At 46.7% G+C, this 18,464-nt stretch overlaps 2 protein-coding genes across 3 annotated transcripts in view; one reads left to right on the top strand and one right to left on the bottom strand.

Moving 5' to 3' along the window:
- The window catches only part of LOC135815714 (uncharacterized), a 22,430-nt gene extending 11,368 nt beyond the window's left edge, over positions 1 to 11,062 (top strand). The window contains exons 15-31 of one of the 2 annotated variants that reach the window (XM_065329047.1): positions 335 to 451; positions 624 to 744; positions 1,033 to 1,100; positions 1,237 to 1,299; positions 1,607 to 1,675; positions 2,982 to 3,029; positions 3,542 to 3,632; positions 4,006 to 4,087; positions 4,626 to 4,703; positions 5,299 to 5,391; positions 5,893 to 6,199; positions 6,773 to 6,850; positions 7,449 to 7,523; positions 7,880 to 7,969; positions 9,105 to 9,197; positions 9,955 to 10,081; positions 10,328 to 11,062. In XM_065329047.1, the coding sequence (XP_065185119.1) occupies positions 335 to 451; positions 624 to 744; positions 1,033 to 1,100; positions 1,237 to 1,299; positions 1,607 to 1,675; positions 2,982 to 3,029; positions 3,542 to 3,632; positions 4,006 to 4,087; positions 4,626 to 4,703; positions 5,299 to 5,391; positions 5,893 to 6,199; positions 6,773 to 6,850; positions 7,449 to 7,523; positions 7,880 to 7,969; positions 9,105 to 9,197; positions 9,955 to 10,081; positions 10,328 to 10,545 (1,818 nt within the window). In that variant the 3' untranslated portion in view covers positions 10,546 to 11,062. Of the gene's footprint in view, positions 1 to 334; positions 452 to 623; positions 745 to 1,032; positions 1,101 to 1,236; positions 1,300 to 1,603; positions 1,676 to 2,981; positions 3,030 to 3,541; positions 3,633 to 4,005; positions 4,088 to 4,625; positions 4,704 to 5,298; positions 5,392 to 5,892; positions 6,200 to 6,772; positions 6,851 to 7,448; positions 7,524 to 7,879; positions 7,970 to 9,104; positions 9,198 to 9,954; positions 10,082 to 10,327 lie in introns of both variants that reach the window. The other variant, XM_065329046.1, reaches the window with a different exon arrangement.
- On the bottom strand, positions 10,592 to 18,464 carry LOC135815715 (uncharacterized). Its single transcript, XM_065329048.1, has 3 exons — positions 18,040 to 18,464; positions 16,416 to 16,498; positions 10,592 to 11,361 (listed from the first exon to the last, which is right to left on the bottom strand). Exons 1-3 carry the CDS (start codon positions 18,388 to 18,390, stop codon positions 11,352 to 11,354), a joined length of 444 nt encoding a protein of 147 aa, XP_065185120.1. The 5' UTR covers positions 18,391 to 18,464; the 3' UTR covers positions 10,592 to 11,351.

The following is an 18,464-nucleotide window of genomic DNA, read 5'->3' as shown; positions in this document are numbered from 1 at the left end:
TATGTTACTGTGATACGTGTACACTGTATGTTATTGTGATACGTGTACACTGTATGTTACTGTGATACGTGTACACTGTATGTTACTGTGATACGTGTACACTGTATGTTATTGTGATACGTGTACACTGTATGTTATTGTGATACGTGTACACTGTATGTTACTGTGATACGTGTACACTGTATGTTATTGTGATACGTGCACACTGTATGTTATTGTGATACGTGCACACTGTATGTTACTGTGATACGTGTACACTGTATGTTACTGTGATACGTGTACACTGTATGTTACTGTGATGTGTACACTGTATGTTATTGTGATACGTGTACAGGCATCACAACTAGAGGCAGAGCTGAACACAAGGGAGGACCACTCCGAGCTCTCCGAGAGCCACGTGCGAACGGCGGTACGACCTATCATGGAGTCCATTGAGCTACTGATGGATGAAGTAAGTCCGTTTGCTGCTTAGCAAGGAACTTAAAGGGGCTGAAATGATGGCGGTATTCCGCACAGTCATTATGAGTGTGTCTCATGTGTTCCTTTCCTCCTGGATGGAGGTCAAATGGCTTCGTTGTGATTCTGTCCTTGCTTGTCTGTGTATCCTTCTGGTTATCCTGCAGGCCAGCTCAATTGAAATGGGACAGTCGTCGGAGCTGACGAATCACTTTTCCCAGCTACAGACCTTAGCACAGGTTACCAGTCGACAGCTCAACAATGCAGTCCGGGGTCGAGTTGTTAACGGTAGGCGTCTTTGAGTCGAGCCGTTTCTAGCCGGCGCATCTGCGAATGTGTTTGCTAGACAGAATGCATGTAGCCACCCAATGCACTTTTCATGTACATGTATGCTGATAAGGTAGAATTACATAATTATACTTGTAATCCCATTATCCCTATAACTGTTATAGCTGTAGCATGCACTGTTCATTGTACATTGTGTTGCTAGAACTCTCTGATCGTGAATGCTGCGCTTGCCCAGTCAATATAAATGTGTGAAGCGTGTTGGCTCTGTATGCTGTGTTTCCCCTTTAGGTCAAGAGCCGTGGCTGGCAAAGGTCCTTAGTCTCCTGTCGCAGACACGGACAGCATGCTTTGAAATGGTATGTAGAGAAACAAAAGATTGACACTGACGGAAGTCGGTGAAGTTTTGGTGGAAGAACTATTCTAGAATTCCTAGTCTCCCTGTTTCTTATTCTAGAGCAATTGTGTTTCTTCCTCTGCTTTCTGACGTGGCAGGTATCGGCGGCTCTGAAAATTATCTCTGCTGGGAAGGAGGCCATAGAGGATTTTCGAAAACAGGTATCGAGTTGTTTTTCCACTGCACTGTGTGCCGGTCACTGATGATATTGCACCCACTGTTGTACTCTTGTTTTCTTTCCCTTCTTTTTGTAGGTGTATGCGCTGTGATACAAAAACATTGTTACAATTAGTGAAATGTGAAGATTATGAGGGGGGGGGGGGCAGAACAAGGCCGGTGAGATCATCTCACCGGCCTTGCTCTGATAAGTTGTCTCAGCGGCATGAGACCTAGCAAAGGAGCCACCCTGTAGCCTGATTTGACTCAGTCCTATGCTGCTACTTTTTCTCCTGTTTTGATGTCCAGAAGAACATGCCAGGTCCAAATCAACAAGATGAAGCTGGGTCTAACCTGAAACGGCGCCAATCCAGGCTCTATGTAAGAACCTAGACCAACGAGTATTGTGCCTGCCTTTTTAAACATATCCATCTACACACGCGCACACACACACAGACACACACAGACACACGCACACACACACACACACACACACACGTGCGCATGCACGCACATACATATGTCATGGCCGCACGTTGGCGGGTTTGTGACTTGGCTTAGATCAGTCTAGTGGCTCCCCAGGTAGACGACCAATATCATGAGTCGCCATCCAAGTTAGCTAGCTCACACAGAACGACAGGTTTCTTATTCCACTTGAACAGTGTTTATTCAACCATTGCAAAGCTAGATCGAAGATCAAGCGTGAAGAGTCAAAAGACCCAAAGCAGGAGAGAGTCAGAGGAGTAGTGAGCTCCCCGAGAGTCGAGAGAGTAGTGAGCTCCCCGAGAGTCAAGAGTCGAGAATCGAGGATGAATGTTAGCAAAACAGCTCCTTATTATATGCTACATTATGTGATCAAAAGTATACAGCGGCAAGAATGCGTAAGGATTATTTCTATATTCCAAACAGTGGTGCAATATATGCAATCAGCCAAACTAGAATATAGTACAAAGATCAATACGGGGAGCCCGCTCACCCAAATGTGAACATCAGTGATCTCCAAATGCTGGCATGATCTTGGTCCGCGATCCGGTGGACTGGGATGCATTGCAGCAGGCGGGAAGCGTAGCTGTGTCGCTCTTGTAATTGTGGCTTCACCCAATATGGGCTCTTCCCCCAAACATAGCAGCAGACGGCAATGCCGTGTTCCCTCCAACGGGCCTGGGGTCTAGAGTACGCAAAGTACTATTGACCCTTTGCGTCTTACGACACGAGAAGAGGCGCCACTCTTGCTCAATTAACAAAGGTATCAGCTCCCTTGCAGGACTAAGCGTGGTCCCCTCAAGCTCAACAGTGTAGTGAGTACAAAGCTGACGGCTTGTACTGAAGGTGTTGCCGATGTACGACAACACTTTGTGGCTCTAGGCCACGAGTTGTAAGCCATGATTGCTCAACTAACCAAAGTGCCAAATCCTTCGCAGGACTAATCATGGTTCTTACAGAACTCAGGAATATTTCGGAGTCTAGCTTTGGCTGCTGAACTCAATGCGTGGTCGCTTTCACAACGAGTATGATCCGGGTCATGACACATACACATACATACACACACACACTAATATCAACCCATAGGCGGGAAGAGAGAATGTGACGTATGTCCCATTTTCAACTCCTTTCACAACAGGTTTTGGATATGGTCTGATCTTTTGACGTATGCATTGTGATTCTTGTGTGATTGCTATCCTTGCAGCCGGCAGAAGATCGAGAAGATGATGAGCTACTGTTTGAAGCCGCACAGGTAATCTTCATTTGCCTTCGCTCTCCCTCCCCACAGTTCCCAAGGGAATGCTGATTGATTGCAGGATGAGTTACTGCTCACGGTCGGTGGGACGGCTTCAAAGAATGTGTTTCGAATTCATGTACCACAAAGCTTTTCTCCCGATGAGGCAATTTGCAAGTGGTTCAGATACATGGACTGAGGCCGAATAACTGATGCTGTGTATTTGGTTTGCGGCCTAAACTGTTCCACAACTGTACACTCATGTATATGTGCCTGCAATAGCTGAACATTTTCCACAACTGTACATGTGGCTACAATACTGAGCAAGCTAGTCACAACACATGTGCCTTGAACTGAGTTGTCCCTACTGATAGTATTGCATGCAAACCCAGCTCTAAACTGACTCTATGCTTTGCTTTTCTCCCTGTTTTAATTTTTAATTTTTGTAATTTTGCCCTGGCTAATTAATTTTAAAATAAACTAACAAACTAAGCATATGCACACTGTGTATAACTGGCTGTTTCCCGCAGGCTGCACGATCCATGGGGAAAGACCCTCGCCGAGTACGTGCAGGAAGCATAAGCCGACTGGTCCAGCGACTGACCTACCACAAGGTAGTTGGTAAGTTGCAGAGCATTGCGCATGTGCCTTGCTGGTCGTAGCCTCCAAAGATTATCCCAATCACCTTGGCCTGCTATCTGACAATTGCCCTCAGCACTGATGCTGTTCTATGTCTTGCTCACAAAGCTCGTAACTAGTCTGGTCCTGAGGGACGTGCTGGCTCCTGGCTGCATGGTGAAAATCACAATGCAAAGCGGGGCATATATGTACATCCCACACCATGCCCGATGATCCCTCAGTGGAGCCACTGGACAAGAAGATAAGCCATACCCCCCCCCCCCCCCCCCCCGTAATCATTGTAGTAGTACAGTAGTATTCAGTACTCACTGTGTAATGTGTGGCCTTTGCTGCTGGGTGCTGCTTACATGTACAGACACGGAGTTCGCGCAGGTATTCTACAACACATTCCACCTGTTCATGACACCGGAGCAGTTCTTGGAGGAGCTATTGGCAAGGTAGGAACTATAATAGTATGCGTACACACGGTGGCTGCCCAGCTGTTTGGTGGTATGGAAGCTTGTTTTCTTACCAATGGCTTCTCAACTCTGGGATTCCTGACCATGGCCTACATGAGAATGATGGTGTGCCGTAGTGAATTACAGCCTGATGTATGCTGTGTGCATACATGATCCCTGGACTTCTAGAGCAATCTCAGTAGTCCGCCTTTGTATGCCCTACACTTGGGAAATCAGCACATTTCTGCATGGATATCACACAGGCATATGCCGCTCTTGTTGTTGGTACACCTTTCTCCTCATGCAATACCAAACTCTGTTTCTTTTCTCCTCCGCGAAAGTTATTAGTTTATGTACTGAACTCTCTCTCCCTCCCTCCCCCCCCCCCCCCCCCCTCTCTCTCTCTCTCTCTCTCTCTCTCTCTCTCTCTCTCTCTCTCCCTCCGCCCCCCCCCCCCCCCTCTCTCTCTCCCTCCGCCCCCCCCCCTCTCTCCCTCTCTCCCTCTCTCTTGCAATGTATCACATGGATACTGGTGTAGGTTCAACACTCAAGTGCCGGAGGATGTCACAGAGAAGCAAGACTACATGAGCAATGTGATTATTCCCGTGCAGCTAAGGTACTTGTACAGTGTGTTATCACTGTGTGGAAGTGTCACAGTTTGATCAAAATGAAAATCAAGAACATTATAATAGATTTGGAACGCTCTGTCCCATTCCAAGACTGTTATTAGCCTTGTCGAAATGTCCTTCCGCAAAGGACCCAATCTGTTTACATTTAATTCGATAGAAAGTTGCTGTTAGCTGGCTTATGCAGTGGTAAGTTGTTTGGACCGAAAAGATGAAAAGTACTTCCGGATGGATATATTCTGCTTGTACTTTAGCATGGCAATGGTTGAGTTCATACCTTGGCTTTGAATTCTGTTGCATAAAAGCAATCTCCGTTTTGTCTTCTAGCAGCCGCAGTAACATGGACAGATGACGTGCGGGTCACGACACAGTGCTAGACCCTAGTTTAGAACGTAGCAGACACTGATTGCTATGTGCCTACAGCATTTCGGTTTTCCCGTTGTGATGAACAGCAATGCCATGAAACAGTTTGTAGATCGTCTATCACGGAAAATGTTGCCATGCAGTGTGGGGTTTTTCTTACCTGACCAGCCCCCGAATGCATAAGACCTGTTGTACCGAATGAACTTGCTTTCTTGTGTACAGGGTGTGCTCTGCGCTGAGAGCCTGGCTACGCTATGATGGCGCCAGTCTACTGCGGCAGGAGGACTTCTCGAGAATGCTGACCGACATAGATAGGTAGGTGTACATGTGCATGGTACATGTCACATGATTTTAGTACAGTAAAACCTGTCAAGGCGGCCACTCGGATAAAGCGACCACCAGTCTCGGAAGACCACTGCAACCAACATCAAGGGATGCTATTTCCAGTCGAAAGACTCTGGATAAGGAGACCACCTGGTAACAGAGACCACATTTTTAAAGTCCCGTGAGCGGTTTCACTGTAGGTTGAATGCAGGGCATACACAATGGAAATGCGGACGTTATGCCTGGGAGATTAACAAGTATGTGCGTTAAAAGGTATACAAGTTAGTCTGCAGTATTATCTTAAAGACTGTTGATCCAAAATTCAAGTGAGTAGTCAGAGGCACACATATGATGTAAAAGAACACATGCGAGTGGTGCCAACGTCCAACTACACGGCTTCTTCTCGGATGTCCGAAAACATGGCATGTGTAGTGCACTTTCTTGTCTGTAGCTTTGTTTGTTGGCATCATAGTTTGTTCTGTCCCACTCCAGAATGTTTCCATCGGCTCATCGGCACATGCTTGCCTTGATCAGAAAGTGCAATGCATATTCGTCCGTCAAATCCTCGCTGACCGCTGATTACAGCACCTACTCATCCACACGCATGCAAGTACATCACCTGCGTGGCGGCGGTTTGGGCCTGCTATCCGCTGGTGAGCCGTCGCGCGGCCGTCAGATGGAGGAGAGTGACAGGGACACTGACGTCGACGATTACTTTGCGCATCAGCAAGCCGCTTTGATCGACACGTCGGCAGAGGCATGTGCCCGAGCAAAGCACTGGCTGGAGTTTGAGCCACAGGTAATTCAGTCTCTTGTAACTGGCTGCTCAGTGACCGCATCACATTGTCTATGTTTACTTAGAACTCATATTTGGGATTTAGTAACTGACTTTGGCAGCGGAATTCTTAAGGAGAAAGATGGGTACCACTCATATTATGTCTAGCTCAGTGACACCAGATGTGTCTATTGTCTCCTATGGAGGTTAAGCGATTACATCATCAGCTGAGAGCTTTGGCAATGTGACGGCATGGCGATGCACTAGCTCAAGCGAATCCATGGACATAGGCAGTTCGGATGACTCACCATCTTGACAACATTCGCATACCCGTACCACTACTTTACTTTAGTGTTCTTGCTGGAGTGCCCTGTACATACATGTACCTAATGCTCCCATGGCCACATGCACTCCATGAATGCACTTTTCTGGTTGAAGGCCCCGGTTGGAGAAGGACAGCCTTCACGAAAAGCAATATTGTACATTTATAATATGTGTGTATATATGTGTGTGTGTGTGTGTGTGTGTGTGTGTGTGTGTGTGCGTGCGCGCGTGTGTGTGTCCACGTGCCGTGCCAATGACCTTTGTGAAATTTAGCTCAAGTCCACCAAGCCTCCGGAAGAAATAGCCAGAATCATCACACAGCTGGATTGGCAGCAGTTCGGCAAAGTCATGGTAAGCTCAGCAGTGAGTTACTGTGCACTGTTCAGGGGCGTCGGAAGGTATTTTAGTGTGGTACGGTCAGCCATCTGAAGTACAATTTACTCGTGGGGTAGTGGTTGCTGAGCCGAAAATTTTGGATTTTTCGATCCCAGATCAGTGTATTTTGTTAATTCACAGGGTATCGGGGGCAAAAAGTGGTACGGTCAATACCGTAGTGACCGTACCGTGTGCGACGCCCCTGCTGTTGATAGAGTCTTTACCCTGTATGCTGTTTGGCAGGCTGCTGTTGATTACCCGGCAAGCCGAGTACTGTAGATTTTTATCCGCAATTTTAACAATATTATCTATCGCCCAGTAAGCGGTCCATCCCTGTAAGCAGTCACAATCCTACACTGAATCAGTGACTTATTTTAGTGATGCTAGTAGTTCATTTGTAAGGGGTGGACTGCTCATAGCGTTAGGGTGCAGCATAATCCCGCTCACTGCGCTGCGCATCTCTCAACTCAGATAACCTCAATGAACACTGCTCCTCATGGTGTGTTGGGAGGTCCATAAGTGTATGTTTACATTTCTGTACTTGTTTTTTTTGTTTTTTGTTTGTGTTGATCAGAGGAAGGAGTGGTTTGCAGCTGCAAGGGGAGAGGATGCACCAAACTTTGACAACTTTCTCAACTACAGTGCAGAGGTATGTGTGTGTGTATGTGTGTGTGTGTGTGTGTGTGTGTGTGTGTGTGTGTGTGTGTGTGTGTGCGTATGTGTGTGTGTGTTTGTATGTGTGTGTGTGCGTGCGTGCGCGCGTGTGTATGTATGTGTGTGTGTGTTTGTGTGTGTGTGTGTGTGTGTCCCCAACTAACACCCAACTAACACCCATGGAACTCATTCAAAGTATAAGCACTAGAATAACAGTGCAGCATGGAGTTCATTCTCTTTTAGAAAAGCGACATTTAAAATACGACTACTGACTAAACATGCTTTTTTAAAGACTCTTGGTGCCTACATTTTGCTGAAAATCTGCTTGTTTCTTTCTTCTGAACTGCACAGATTTCCAACTGTATCACGTCAGCTATAGCTGAGACCACTGACACTGCGTATGCATCAGCGTGCCTGCGTTTCTTTGTCAACATCTCACAGGTATCTACTAGCATGTGAACAAGGTCTGCGCTCTGCACGTTGAGCACTTTTACGGCAGTTTGCCAAACCTTCCGACTGTCACCAGTAACAACATGATTGTATCTATGGATTAGTTCTACCTCCACCACATGCGCCTCTTTGGCCAACCTCATTCCTACTAGCAACATGACTGCGCCTCTTTGGCCAACCTCATTCATACTAGCAACATGACTCCACGTTGTTGTAGATACTGGCAAATATATTTCCTCTGTGCAGCTGTTTCGATCATAAAGATCTCAATAGTGAAGGTTAAGAATGCTGAATGGCTAGAATTCCTTTAACTACTGTCGTGGACATGGAAGTCCAGTCGATTGACCCGGGCCGGCGCCCTCAGCGCGTACAGAACGCTGCGTGCAGTGCACATGTTGATCCGATGCTACCACTACTAGGCACTAGTACCAGCACGCTTCAGCGCATTAATGCGTGTGTACCGCTTATCCACGGCTGCATGGCCAGCGACCTGGGGCCGCTAGACGTGCGACCGGATTTCCATGTCCACGACAGTAGCTGAAAGCTGCTGCTACTACTGTTAACTACATGTAACAGTGAATTCAAAATCCCATCATCTTGTAGTTGCTTCAAGTCTCCAGGTCTATTCCTGCCTATAGCTTGTTACTGCTACCAATCAGTGTTTAATGCTCGAGTTTGGGAGATAAAACTTTAATACCAGCTCGTCCTTGCTGTTTACCTTGTGCTGAGGGCGTGATGGAATAGATGACACAAGGCAGCGGTGTTTGAGTTACATGAGAATAGCTGAACATACATCATATTATAGTCAAGGATCATGCTGAAAATACCATAACAATTGCTTTGCCGGAAGATGCGCTAGATTTCAGCCGCCGGACTGCAAATGCAATTCAATCACATACAGTCAACTCCATCTATAAAGAACTCGCATATAGCAAATTTCTTGATAATATAACGAACCGTTGTCCATGTCCCAGATTGAGCACACAGTGTAAGTGCATTTATGTTATACAGAACTTTGGCTAAAAAGAACTAATTCTCCTGCACAATGGTGTTGGTTATATCAGGAGTCGACTGTATTTCACAAATCTATCCAACAGTCATGTTCTGTTTGCCTTCTGTGCTCCAGCATTTGCTTGATCTACACAACTACCACTCGCTGTACACCTTTGTCAGTGCACTGGTTCTCAAGCTTGGCCAGGAGAAGGTAGAATCAGACATGGTGAGTGCCGTGCAAACTGACTAACGTTAGCTAAACGAGTGTTGGAGTCCGTGTGGTCGGTGGAATGAGTATTGTCATGGACTGTACGTGTAGTTGCCATGCCGCACATGTGTAAATTATCCAGCATGAGAGAGCGCCAGCTGGTCATGCACTGTTGTGATGCAATCTCTTATGAGGGTAGCGAGAAATGAATTTGATGCTGTACAATAATGTACATTGTGTTGGGCAGCTCTTCCAGTATATATGGCCAGGTCAGACTGCGACAAATGTCCAGAGCCTGACTATGAAAGAAAACTGTTCAGGATTTTAAAAGCGCAATTACACTACATATGGGGAGAGTGACAATTCAAAATTCACTTTGAGCGTCAAGCGGAATTCCAATCATGAATTCCTTCCAATCCCTTCACCACGGTATAGCCAACAGCTTCCGTTAAATCCTTGCAATCGTTCTTTGAAGTTTTGTTGTTGTCCGTGGCCACTCAGAACTTTGATATCGAGATGAAAACTACCAAACCAGTGAGTACCAGCATCAAGCTCCTATTACAGTATTAGGAGCAGAACAGCGCAGTCCATCCTTGCTTTTTTCTAGCAGCGGCAAACCTCGATTTCGCTGCTCTTGCGTCAAGTTACAATGGAGATTCGGATTACAATCACTCTATTATTTTGTTTCGCCACAATGTGACCGGGCCATTACCTACATGATGTTACAGTGGTGAACTCAGAAGTGTGTCCAATTGTTTGAATGTGTTGACTGCAGATGGACTCGAGCAGTGGGGCAGCCGCTCTTGTGGAGCTTGTCAAGTTTTGCTCCTACGCCAACGACTACGCTGTCTATCGGGAGGCGCTCGATGCCAATCAGGACAAGTTTGCTATTCCTATACTCGGTAAGACAATCACACGCAGTACTTGTACAGTGCACTCGTGATAAGTCATTCACTAAGTCCTGTGCAAGTCCGGTGCTGGCCAGGGGAATCCCCTTTGGATGGAATAGTGTCAGGCAATACACAGTGTGCGTTTGGACATGATGCGGTATTTGTACCAGTTGTACATGTACGGTATCGCAGTTTGCAATCTCTCAATGAGTGAACACTGATCATTTACGCATTCATGTGTGTCTGCTGCCTTTGTAGGCGTTATAGTTGCCGATATGCAAGCTGTTGAGAAGGACCAGACGGACACCGTATCGCCGGAAGCGGCGGCGAGCAACTCCGACAGTGATGAGCGCCGGCCGATCAGTCTGGTCAACATCCGCAAGTTCCGCGCACTGAGCACCATCTTCCAGGCCATAAGCCACATGCAGAGCAACTCGGCGCACGGCATCATGGAGCAAGCGGTCAGCGTACTCTGACCCAGCTGTAGCAGCAATAGCAGTCCAAGAAGCGCCGCTCAGCCTATCATTTGTGTCACCACTTGTCTGTACAAGCTTCAGCAATGAGGGCAGAGATGTTAGGTTGAAGGAAGTCAGCTAATGTATAAAAAAGCTAGTATTTAAAGGGATGAACAAAGCACAAACCAAAAAACACAAATTATCATAGACCGTTGAGAATCCGTCCATAGATGAGCAAAAAAAAACACAGCAGACCATCATACGTATAGAACCAGCATGCATTTTGCACAGGCAATAATTAACCAGTTGAAACAGCTGACAGTGTTATTCTAGTGTCATGTTCTCTATCTTGCATACTTCTCACATGACTAGCATAACTTTCACTTGATAGCCTTAGCTAGTCTGTCACTGCAGTAAATAGACTTAGCTGCTCACCAAAAGAATCTTTTTATTTCGATTGCCATTGAATTGATTGTTCTGTACATTTGCCGATTAGGGCAGACACTAAACAAAATATTTAATGCCATATTGATGATCGGCATACGGTGGCGTTGATTTGCACTCGCCGGAGTTGGCTGGCACGGCAACCACATAGGATACATGCTACCTTCATCTAAGTTAGCAGTGGTTACTTGTGTTCCTACTTGTACTGGGACACACAGCAGCTCCAGGGTCTTCAAAGTCCTCCTGTGACTTCCGGCAGGTAGCTCGGTTTGCTGCCTCAGTCGCTGTTGGCACTGCATTTCCGCTTGGCCAACTTCATGTAGCCGCTGGCCTTTCCACTACAAAGTCGTTTGCTTCAGCAGAGGTTCCAAACAGAAAAGACGCTACGTACTCCTACAGGCCAACGAGGGGAGAGAAAGACAAATAATTGCTTTATCTCTTAAACTGTCAAATCCTATATATAGGGAGTTTTTGAAATTTTTCAAATAATAATGACCATGCTTCCGCCCTAAATTGTATCGTAATGTGTTAGGGCAGTATCAGTAGGTTCTCTTCAGAAGTTTTCAAGAGTGCCAGTTATTATCACTTGAGTTATAGGGCCGTTTTGGAGAGGATATGTCAGTTTTTTGTCGGATTCTATATATAGGATTTGAGTGTTCTACAATATCCAGAGTGTGGTAATGGATGCAGATGATGATAGAATGCTTAGTATGCTGAATAAGTACATAGATACAATGCATAGATGTCTATGATTGATTGGGGAGCACTGCCACAGGTTGGCATATCTAGTGCTTTTAGCTGTACTACAGCGGAAGTTTCACCCTGAAAATTGGCCGATCGCCTTAATTTGGATTATTCCTACGGAAGTGTATGGAAAACAGTTCCAAACACCTCATGAAACCCATTAATTTTCATCAATTTGCATAGGTTGTTAAGCAAAACCCTTCAGCCAAAAACCAAATCCTATAATTATAATTATTATAGGATTTGCTGGTGACAGTTTAAGAGATAATATAAAAAGCTAAGGAGAAAGCATGTGTGTGTGTATCTACTTCAGAGCATGCCTTTCACATTGCAGTGCTTTACAACGTAGACAACTGAAACACTATGTGTGCTTCAAAATGGTCTTACTCAAAATAATGCTTATTATGTCGGGAACTCCTGGACAAAGAGGGCCCAAACGTTTGATGAGTCATGATAATAGAGAGGTTCAGTGACTCGTTTGTTTCATATCAGATGAGTCAATGGGTCGGGCCTGCGTTAGAGTTTCGTGAAGATTCGCAGATTGGATTCGTTTACACAAGTCCAGGCTGTTTGATTTGTGGACAGCTTCGGGATTGCACTGTCCCAAACAAGGATCCACCATAGCAAAAAAAGAAAAGACGTAGGCACGGCTGTTCAAGTGATCCGAGTGCTGGCAATCTAATATGGCCGCCGCTAGTCACAGATTTTCAAATTTTCAAATTTCTCGTATCCCAATTATCTAAAAAGTTGGGCCAAAATTGATACGAATCAAGGCCTTCCTGACTTACTTCGATGCTGTTAGTCTAAGGAAATCGGTTTTCCGAGACCGGGAATCATCAAGGAACGTTTTGATGCCTTTTCCATGCGTCTCCTCCATCCTCTCGTCCTGCGCTGCGCGAGGTTTTTCCTGTTTGGCGATCGATGCGAGGATGCCGTGTAGAGGAATAGGCTATTGCGGATAATCATCCGTCGTGGAGTTTTGGGGGGGGGGGGGGGGGTTGTTGGTGAGTTTTTACAGGTGGAAGCACTCTTCGTCTACCCAAAAATTTGAAATTCATTCCAAGTTACTGCTTGGAAACAAAAGTCACTCGTCACCCATTTCCGAACTTTTTGTGTGATTTGAACAGACACTATTCACTCATGGACGTGCATCGAGCCATCTTGCAGTCAAGCTGTCGGGTTGGTGGCCACAAGATATTGAGCCTGACCCAGACAACGAAGTACGCGGTCGCCAACTACAAACATTTACTGCAGACGGCCCTGAAAATTGATGTTGGCCAGGATGATGATGATGTGCATCCTAAATACATATGTAGGTTATGCAAGAACGCATTAGAGAGACGTTGCAGCGGGTCAGAGGCTTGTGGTGGTGGCTGTGGCGAGCTTGTAACATGGGTTGCACACACACACACACGTTGAAAGTGCACAGTATGCACCCGTTATGCTACAAAATCGAAAGGAGGCAGACCTCCGAAGCGGAAAGCAGGATATAAAATCAGTGGAGCTGTCACAGGGACACAAAACGCCAGAAATCTAGCGAGCTTGTTTCGACAGCAACCGTTACTGCACCCACCGTTACCATCACCGCTGCAACAACAGCGATAGGAACGACAGCAACCACAGCAGTAGGAATGTCAGTGACAAATACGAGTACATGTAGAACACAAGTAGTTCCCCCCACCGTGCGTCCCAGCACACCCGAGCCTCCTGCTACCACCCGCTTAAACACGGTATCGCGCTCATCGACGGTTGCCCAAGTGTTGGCCTCCTCACCATCCAAGCTGAAAGGCGATACCACTGACCAGTTGATTGGGCATCTGGTCAAGGCAAGACAGTGCGACGGAACCCTTGCAGTACGTCAGAGTCAACGTGGCCGGGCACAAGTTTATAAGCGGGTAACGGTTGGAGAGGTGTCGTCAACATCCGCTAGCGATCGTACGAAAGGGAGAACATCCGAGCTGAGAGAGATAGGTAGGCATTGAGCATCATTATTGAGAATACATTATTTACAGAAGCGCACAATTCCGCTCTGCATATTTAATTAATGCAAAGGAGACAGCAGCCAACACAGAAACAGCACTGAAAATCTACCGCCCACAGCTAAAGGAACTGATAGCCAGCGGGGAGTGGAACGGCAAAAGGCTGTATTTCTATTTGTTTGGAGACTACGAGTTTCAAACGAGCAATTACGGCCTGTCCGGCTCCAGTGGTGTGCGACCCTGCCTGCACTGCCACTGCACAAAGAAAGCCATGGAGTTGCCCAGCAACGAGCGGGATGAGAACGACAGAACCCCTCGATCCCTGGAGTCACTGGGAGCCGACCTCGCAAGGTTTACAGCTGCAGGCGGCAACATCAGCAACGCCAAACATTACAACAATGTTATCCGGCCACCTATCCTGCCAATCCCAGTCGAGGACGCAGTGCTGCCTGCCCTCCACCCCGACCTTGGAATTTACTCACTGTTGTTCGACTGCCTGCTCCGTGATGTTCGTTCGCTTGATGCGCAGCTGGTCACGACAGCAGGCGCTGCGCTAGCGCCAGGTGACAGTGACAAGATGGTGCAGCTAGCCGAGCTCCATGCTGAGCACCGGCAGCAGATGGATCAGGTGAGGGAGAAATTCAAGCAGGCAGCCACTCTCCAGGAGCATTTAAACGTTGTCGCGCTGCATGGTGCGGAGCAAGGTGTCGCCGGTCAGAATCTGGCAGATGTGTGCGCCAACATACAAGATCAGTGGAAAGCGGCCGTGGTTGATGAGCGCAGGCTCAGCGCAGGTGCTGATGGACTCTTGCAGCAGGTGCAAGCGGCGTCGAATGAGAAAGACTTGAGCGGACCATGCGAGACGAGCATTGAGCCGATCCTGCAGCAGCACTACACTCCGCGGCAGGCGTATCACGGCGGAGCCTTCATAGGCAACCATGTACACAAAGGGCTCACAGATGAGATCATCATGCCGCTCACAGCTGCTCCTGTGTCCGTGGTTGAGCATCGGTGCCCTAGCCTTCTCCCGGACGCTACAGCCGTCCAGCAGAGGTACAGGCAGCTATTTGCTGGGTATGCTCGGTGTACGGCATCGCTCAACCATTGTAATATAGTAAGTTTGTCAAGACACGTCAACGCTCAGAGCACAGTGGACTTAGTGCGCACTCTGCCATACTCTTGGTTAGAACACACATTGTCCAGAGCACGAGTGTACAGATCCATACTGACTTATGCAGTGTATTGATCCATACTGAATTATGCAGTATATTGATCCATACTGAATTATGCAGTGTATTGATCCATACTGAATTATGCAGTGTATTGATCCATACTGAATTATGCAGTGTATAGATCCATACTGAATTATGCTGGATAAGAAGTACTTCAGATACTAAGACCATTTTCCTGCTGCTCATGGTGGTATCTTATGAGACTTCACAGTTCTACTTCCGCTGACATGATTCCATAACTTGCTCGCACGTGGATACTGTTCACAAGTGACTTTGGGAATTCTTCATGGAGACTTTGCTCGTGAAGGCGACTTGATCCAAAATATCCAGTGCAGAGCTTCGCTGTGTTCTATCTGCTCCGCTTCTGTTCTGCTAAAGGTGACTGACCAAGAAGTTCAAGATCTGAGTGGCAACATCAGAGATTTCATCGCCCTCGCCAGGTCCGAGCTGGTGGCACGCAACATGGCCCACATAACACCGAAGCTGCATTTGTTAGCGCAGCATGTTGCTCCCAGCATGATGCGCGTACGTGTCGGACTGGGCCTTCTTGCCGAGCAAGGAGCCGAGTCGATCCATGCAGAGTACAATTATCTGCTGCGGACATATGCCTCCATCCCGTCGGAGTTGCGAAGGCTGGAAGGTGTTGCGGAGGCTCACCTCGCAAAAGCAGTTGCGACCTCTGTTCAGCGCCGGGTGGAGAAATAACTGCAATCAAGGTAGGACTGCATTTCCACTTTGAAGAGTCTTCGAGCGTAGCCACTCATTATCTGCACTGTCCTGTCCTTCTTTGTCCTCCTTTTTGCAGCTTGCTCGACTACCTTGAACCAGAGCCGTAGCATATCGTCTGGTGTGATGGACTGTTGCCTGAGCATCGCTTCACTACCAAAAGAAAATACTAATACTACATGCGCTTCCTGTGTTTTTAATAACCTGCATCAAGAACTCTTGTCTTTCTCATCTTTCTCATCCTTCTTATTTTATTTCCCCTGACTAACTTGTCTTGCTCTTGCTGAGCACGATCGACTTTGGCTCTTTGTTTCCCTGCCAAACACCCGAAACACTCACTAAAATCCGGCAATAGTTTGCGTTTTTTTCTCAATTCCATCCGTTTTTGATGATATCACTTGAATTAATAAAACGAGCAGGTACACCAGATTCATGCATATTATGGCCGCCATCTTATTAGATGGCCGTGCGTGAACTGCCGTGTAGAATCTAGTGTCCGTACAGTTGTGCCCGTATTTCTGTTGCTGTTTCAGTTGCTACTGTATTGCCACGGCAATCAAAGCGCACCTTCTTCACGAGTCAGTGAACCTCTTTTACGCATTGCACAATTCGAACACAGAAAAACATTATTTCCGTCACGCCGAGCTCAACTCCATTTCTCTAAGCAACTCTTGTATCTCTTCATTACTCAGTCAGCAGCCCTAGAAGAACACTTTAGCATTGCATAAAAACGATTCTAAGGGGAATAGAAGGAATATCACCATACCTGCGTGGCGTTTTCTTTGCATGCTGCTTCTTTCTTCCTCTGCTTTCTTCCTTCAGGCGACGTCGCTTGCTCTTGGCTTGCACCTAGTAACACAAGAAATACATCCGAGAACAAGTCAGAAGCAAATAAAAAAACAGCGGACTCCACTTATAACGAACTCGCATACGTGATATAGCGAACCATTGTCCACGTCCCTGTTTGAACCCATACAAAATTGACCCTTTTGTAGCGAACAGTTTTCGTTTATAACGAAACAAATCTTGTAGGGCTGCATGTAAACCAAGTGCAGTCATACTGTCACAGGGCACATGTCGGTCGTGACTTGCTACATGTATAGTGCGAGTGCATTTCTGTTATAACAAACTTTGACTACAAAGAACTAATTCTCCTGCACAATGGTGTTCGCTATATCAGGAGTCGGCTGTTCTCCTATTGCCCATACCATACACATGCATGAACGGACCGGACCAAACACAGAACGCTTCCGGTTCCTTATCGAGGGGGGGGGGGGGGCATCAGACACTCATGGTATGGGTGTACGTGTAGTAACTAGGGATGTGAGTTGAAAGGCACATCAGAGTGTACAGTGTGCGACGAGACACACAGCACAGCGGAAGCTTAGAAATCTGACCACCCGTTATGGCTAACAGGTGGTCAGATTTCTACACATTTAAATGCCTAAAAACTCAAAAATCGCCCGTACGGCTTAGGACGAGTGCCGTTGGTACAACCTAGAACAGGATTCACCAGAACAGCGCGCTTGGTTGGGACTGCACCTGCTCTGGGTTGGCCAGAACATGTTCTGCTTGCTCCAGCCTCGAGGGTGAAGCAGCCAGAGCAGTTTTAACTGGCCGGAACATCGATTTTGGTCCAAAAATGATCACGTGCATACGCTTTTGGGTTGCATTTGGCATGCACCTGTTGTAACCGTACGAAAATGACAATGGTGACTCATACAAATGGTCATGAATGCAACCATGTTTGGTGAACTTTTCACATAAACATACTCTGTTTCTGAAGAAGCGTTTGGTTGCCATGATCCTGATCCATGTGCACCAGCCGGTCGATTCTGTTCTACAGTTGCGCTCACTGAAATCCGACCCAAAGTGCAAAACTGACTCCCTGGACCAGTTCCGTTCACATCACTGTGTTCGTACATGTGTGCGTCCAGCCGCATTTGTGACACTTCCAGGGCGTCAAGGGCCATGCAAGTTGAGAGTGTCAAATATGCACTTTGGGTCGGATTTCACCGAGCACAACTGTAGATCGTGCCAACCAAACGCGCCGCCCTAGGTCTAAAGGCCGATTCATACTTCATTTCACATACAGGAAACGCGTTGCGAAAAAGTTGATCTGAGCTCAACTATTTCGCGTACGGGAAAGCAATGACTTTCCCGTACGCGAAATGAAGTATGAATCGGCTTTAAGAACTATATTTCGTTAAATTTCAACCATAATTGAGTTGACGAATTTCCACTGAAAAGTGTCACAAGAAAATGTTTTGGAAACTAGCATAAATTTTCAACATTGTTATGACTGCACAATTCTTTGTTTTATTCATTGCCATTTGTCCGTTTATTGTATCCCCCATGATTATTCAAATACAAAATAATAATGATAATACCTGCTTGTTTCCTGCAAGCCTTGCCATCTCTTCTTCCTTCCGCTGGCGCGCCTCACGGGCACGTTTTATCCCAACAGCCATCTTGAAAGGCATTTTCTGTGGCTTTGCTTCAGCTGCACCCAGATGGCGTAGTCTTCCCTTGTCGAACTTAGATCTGTCTCGACCTTGTAAATTGGCACTGACAAAACTACTTATATCCTGATGCATAGAGGAAATATCCAAATCTGATTCTGGCTTCGACACATCCTCACGAGGACGGGGTGGTCTGGAATATCTCTTAGGTGCCTGGCTACAGAACTTTACCACTTCGACATTGCGCTGTCGCGGTTGTGAAGCAGGAAACTTCGGCATTGTCCTGAACAACAACGTTACTCTCTCTCTACTCGAACTCACTATTGTCTAAAAATAATTAGAAACAAATATTC

The sequence above is a fragment of the Sycon ciliatum genome, chromosome 4, assembly GCF_964019385.1.
Source record: "Sycon ciliatum chromosome 4, ocSycCili1.1, whole genome shotgun sequence".
Taxonomy (NCBI): Eukaryota; Metazoa; Porifera; class Calcarea; order Leucosolenida; family Sycettidae; genus Sycon; species Sycon ciliatum.
The sequence above is the reverse complement of the archived record's forward strand: the minus strand, read 5'-3'. Positions and strand labels throughout refer to the sequence as shown.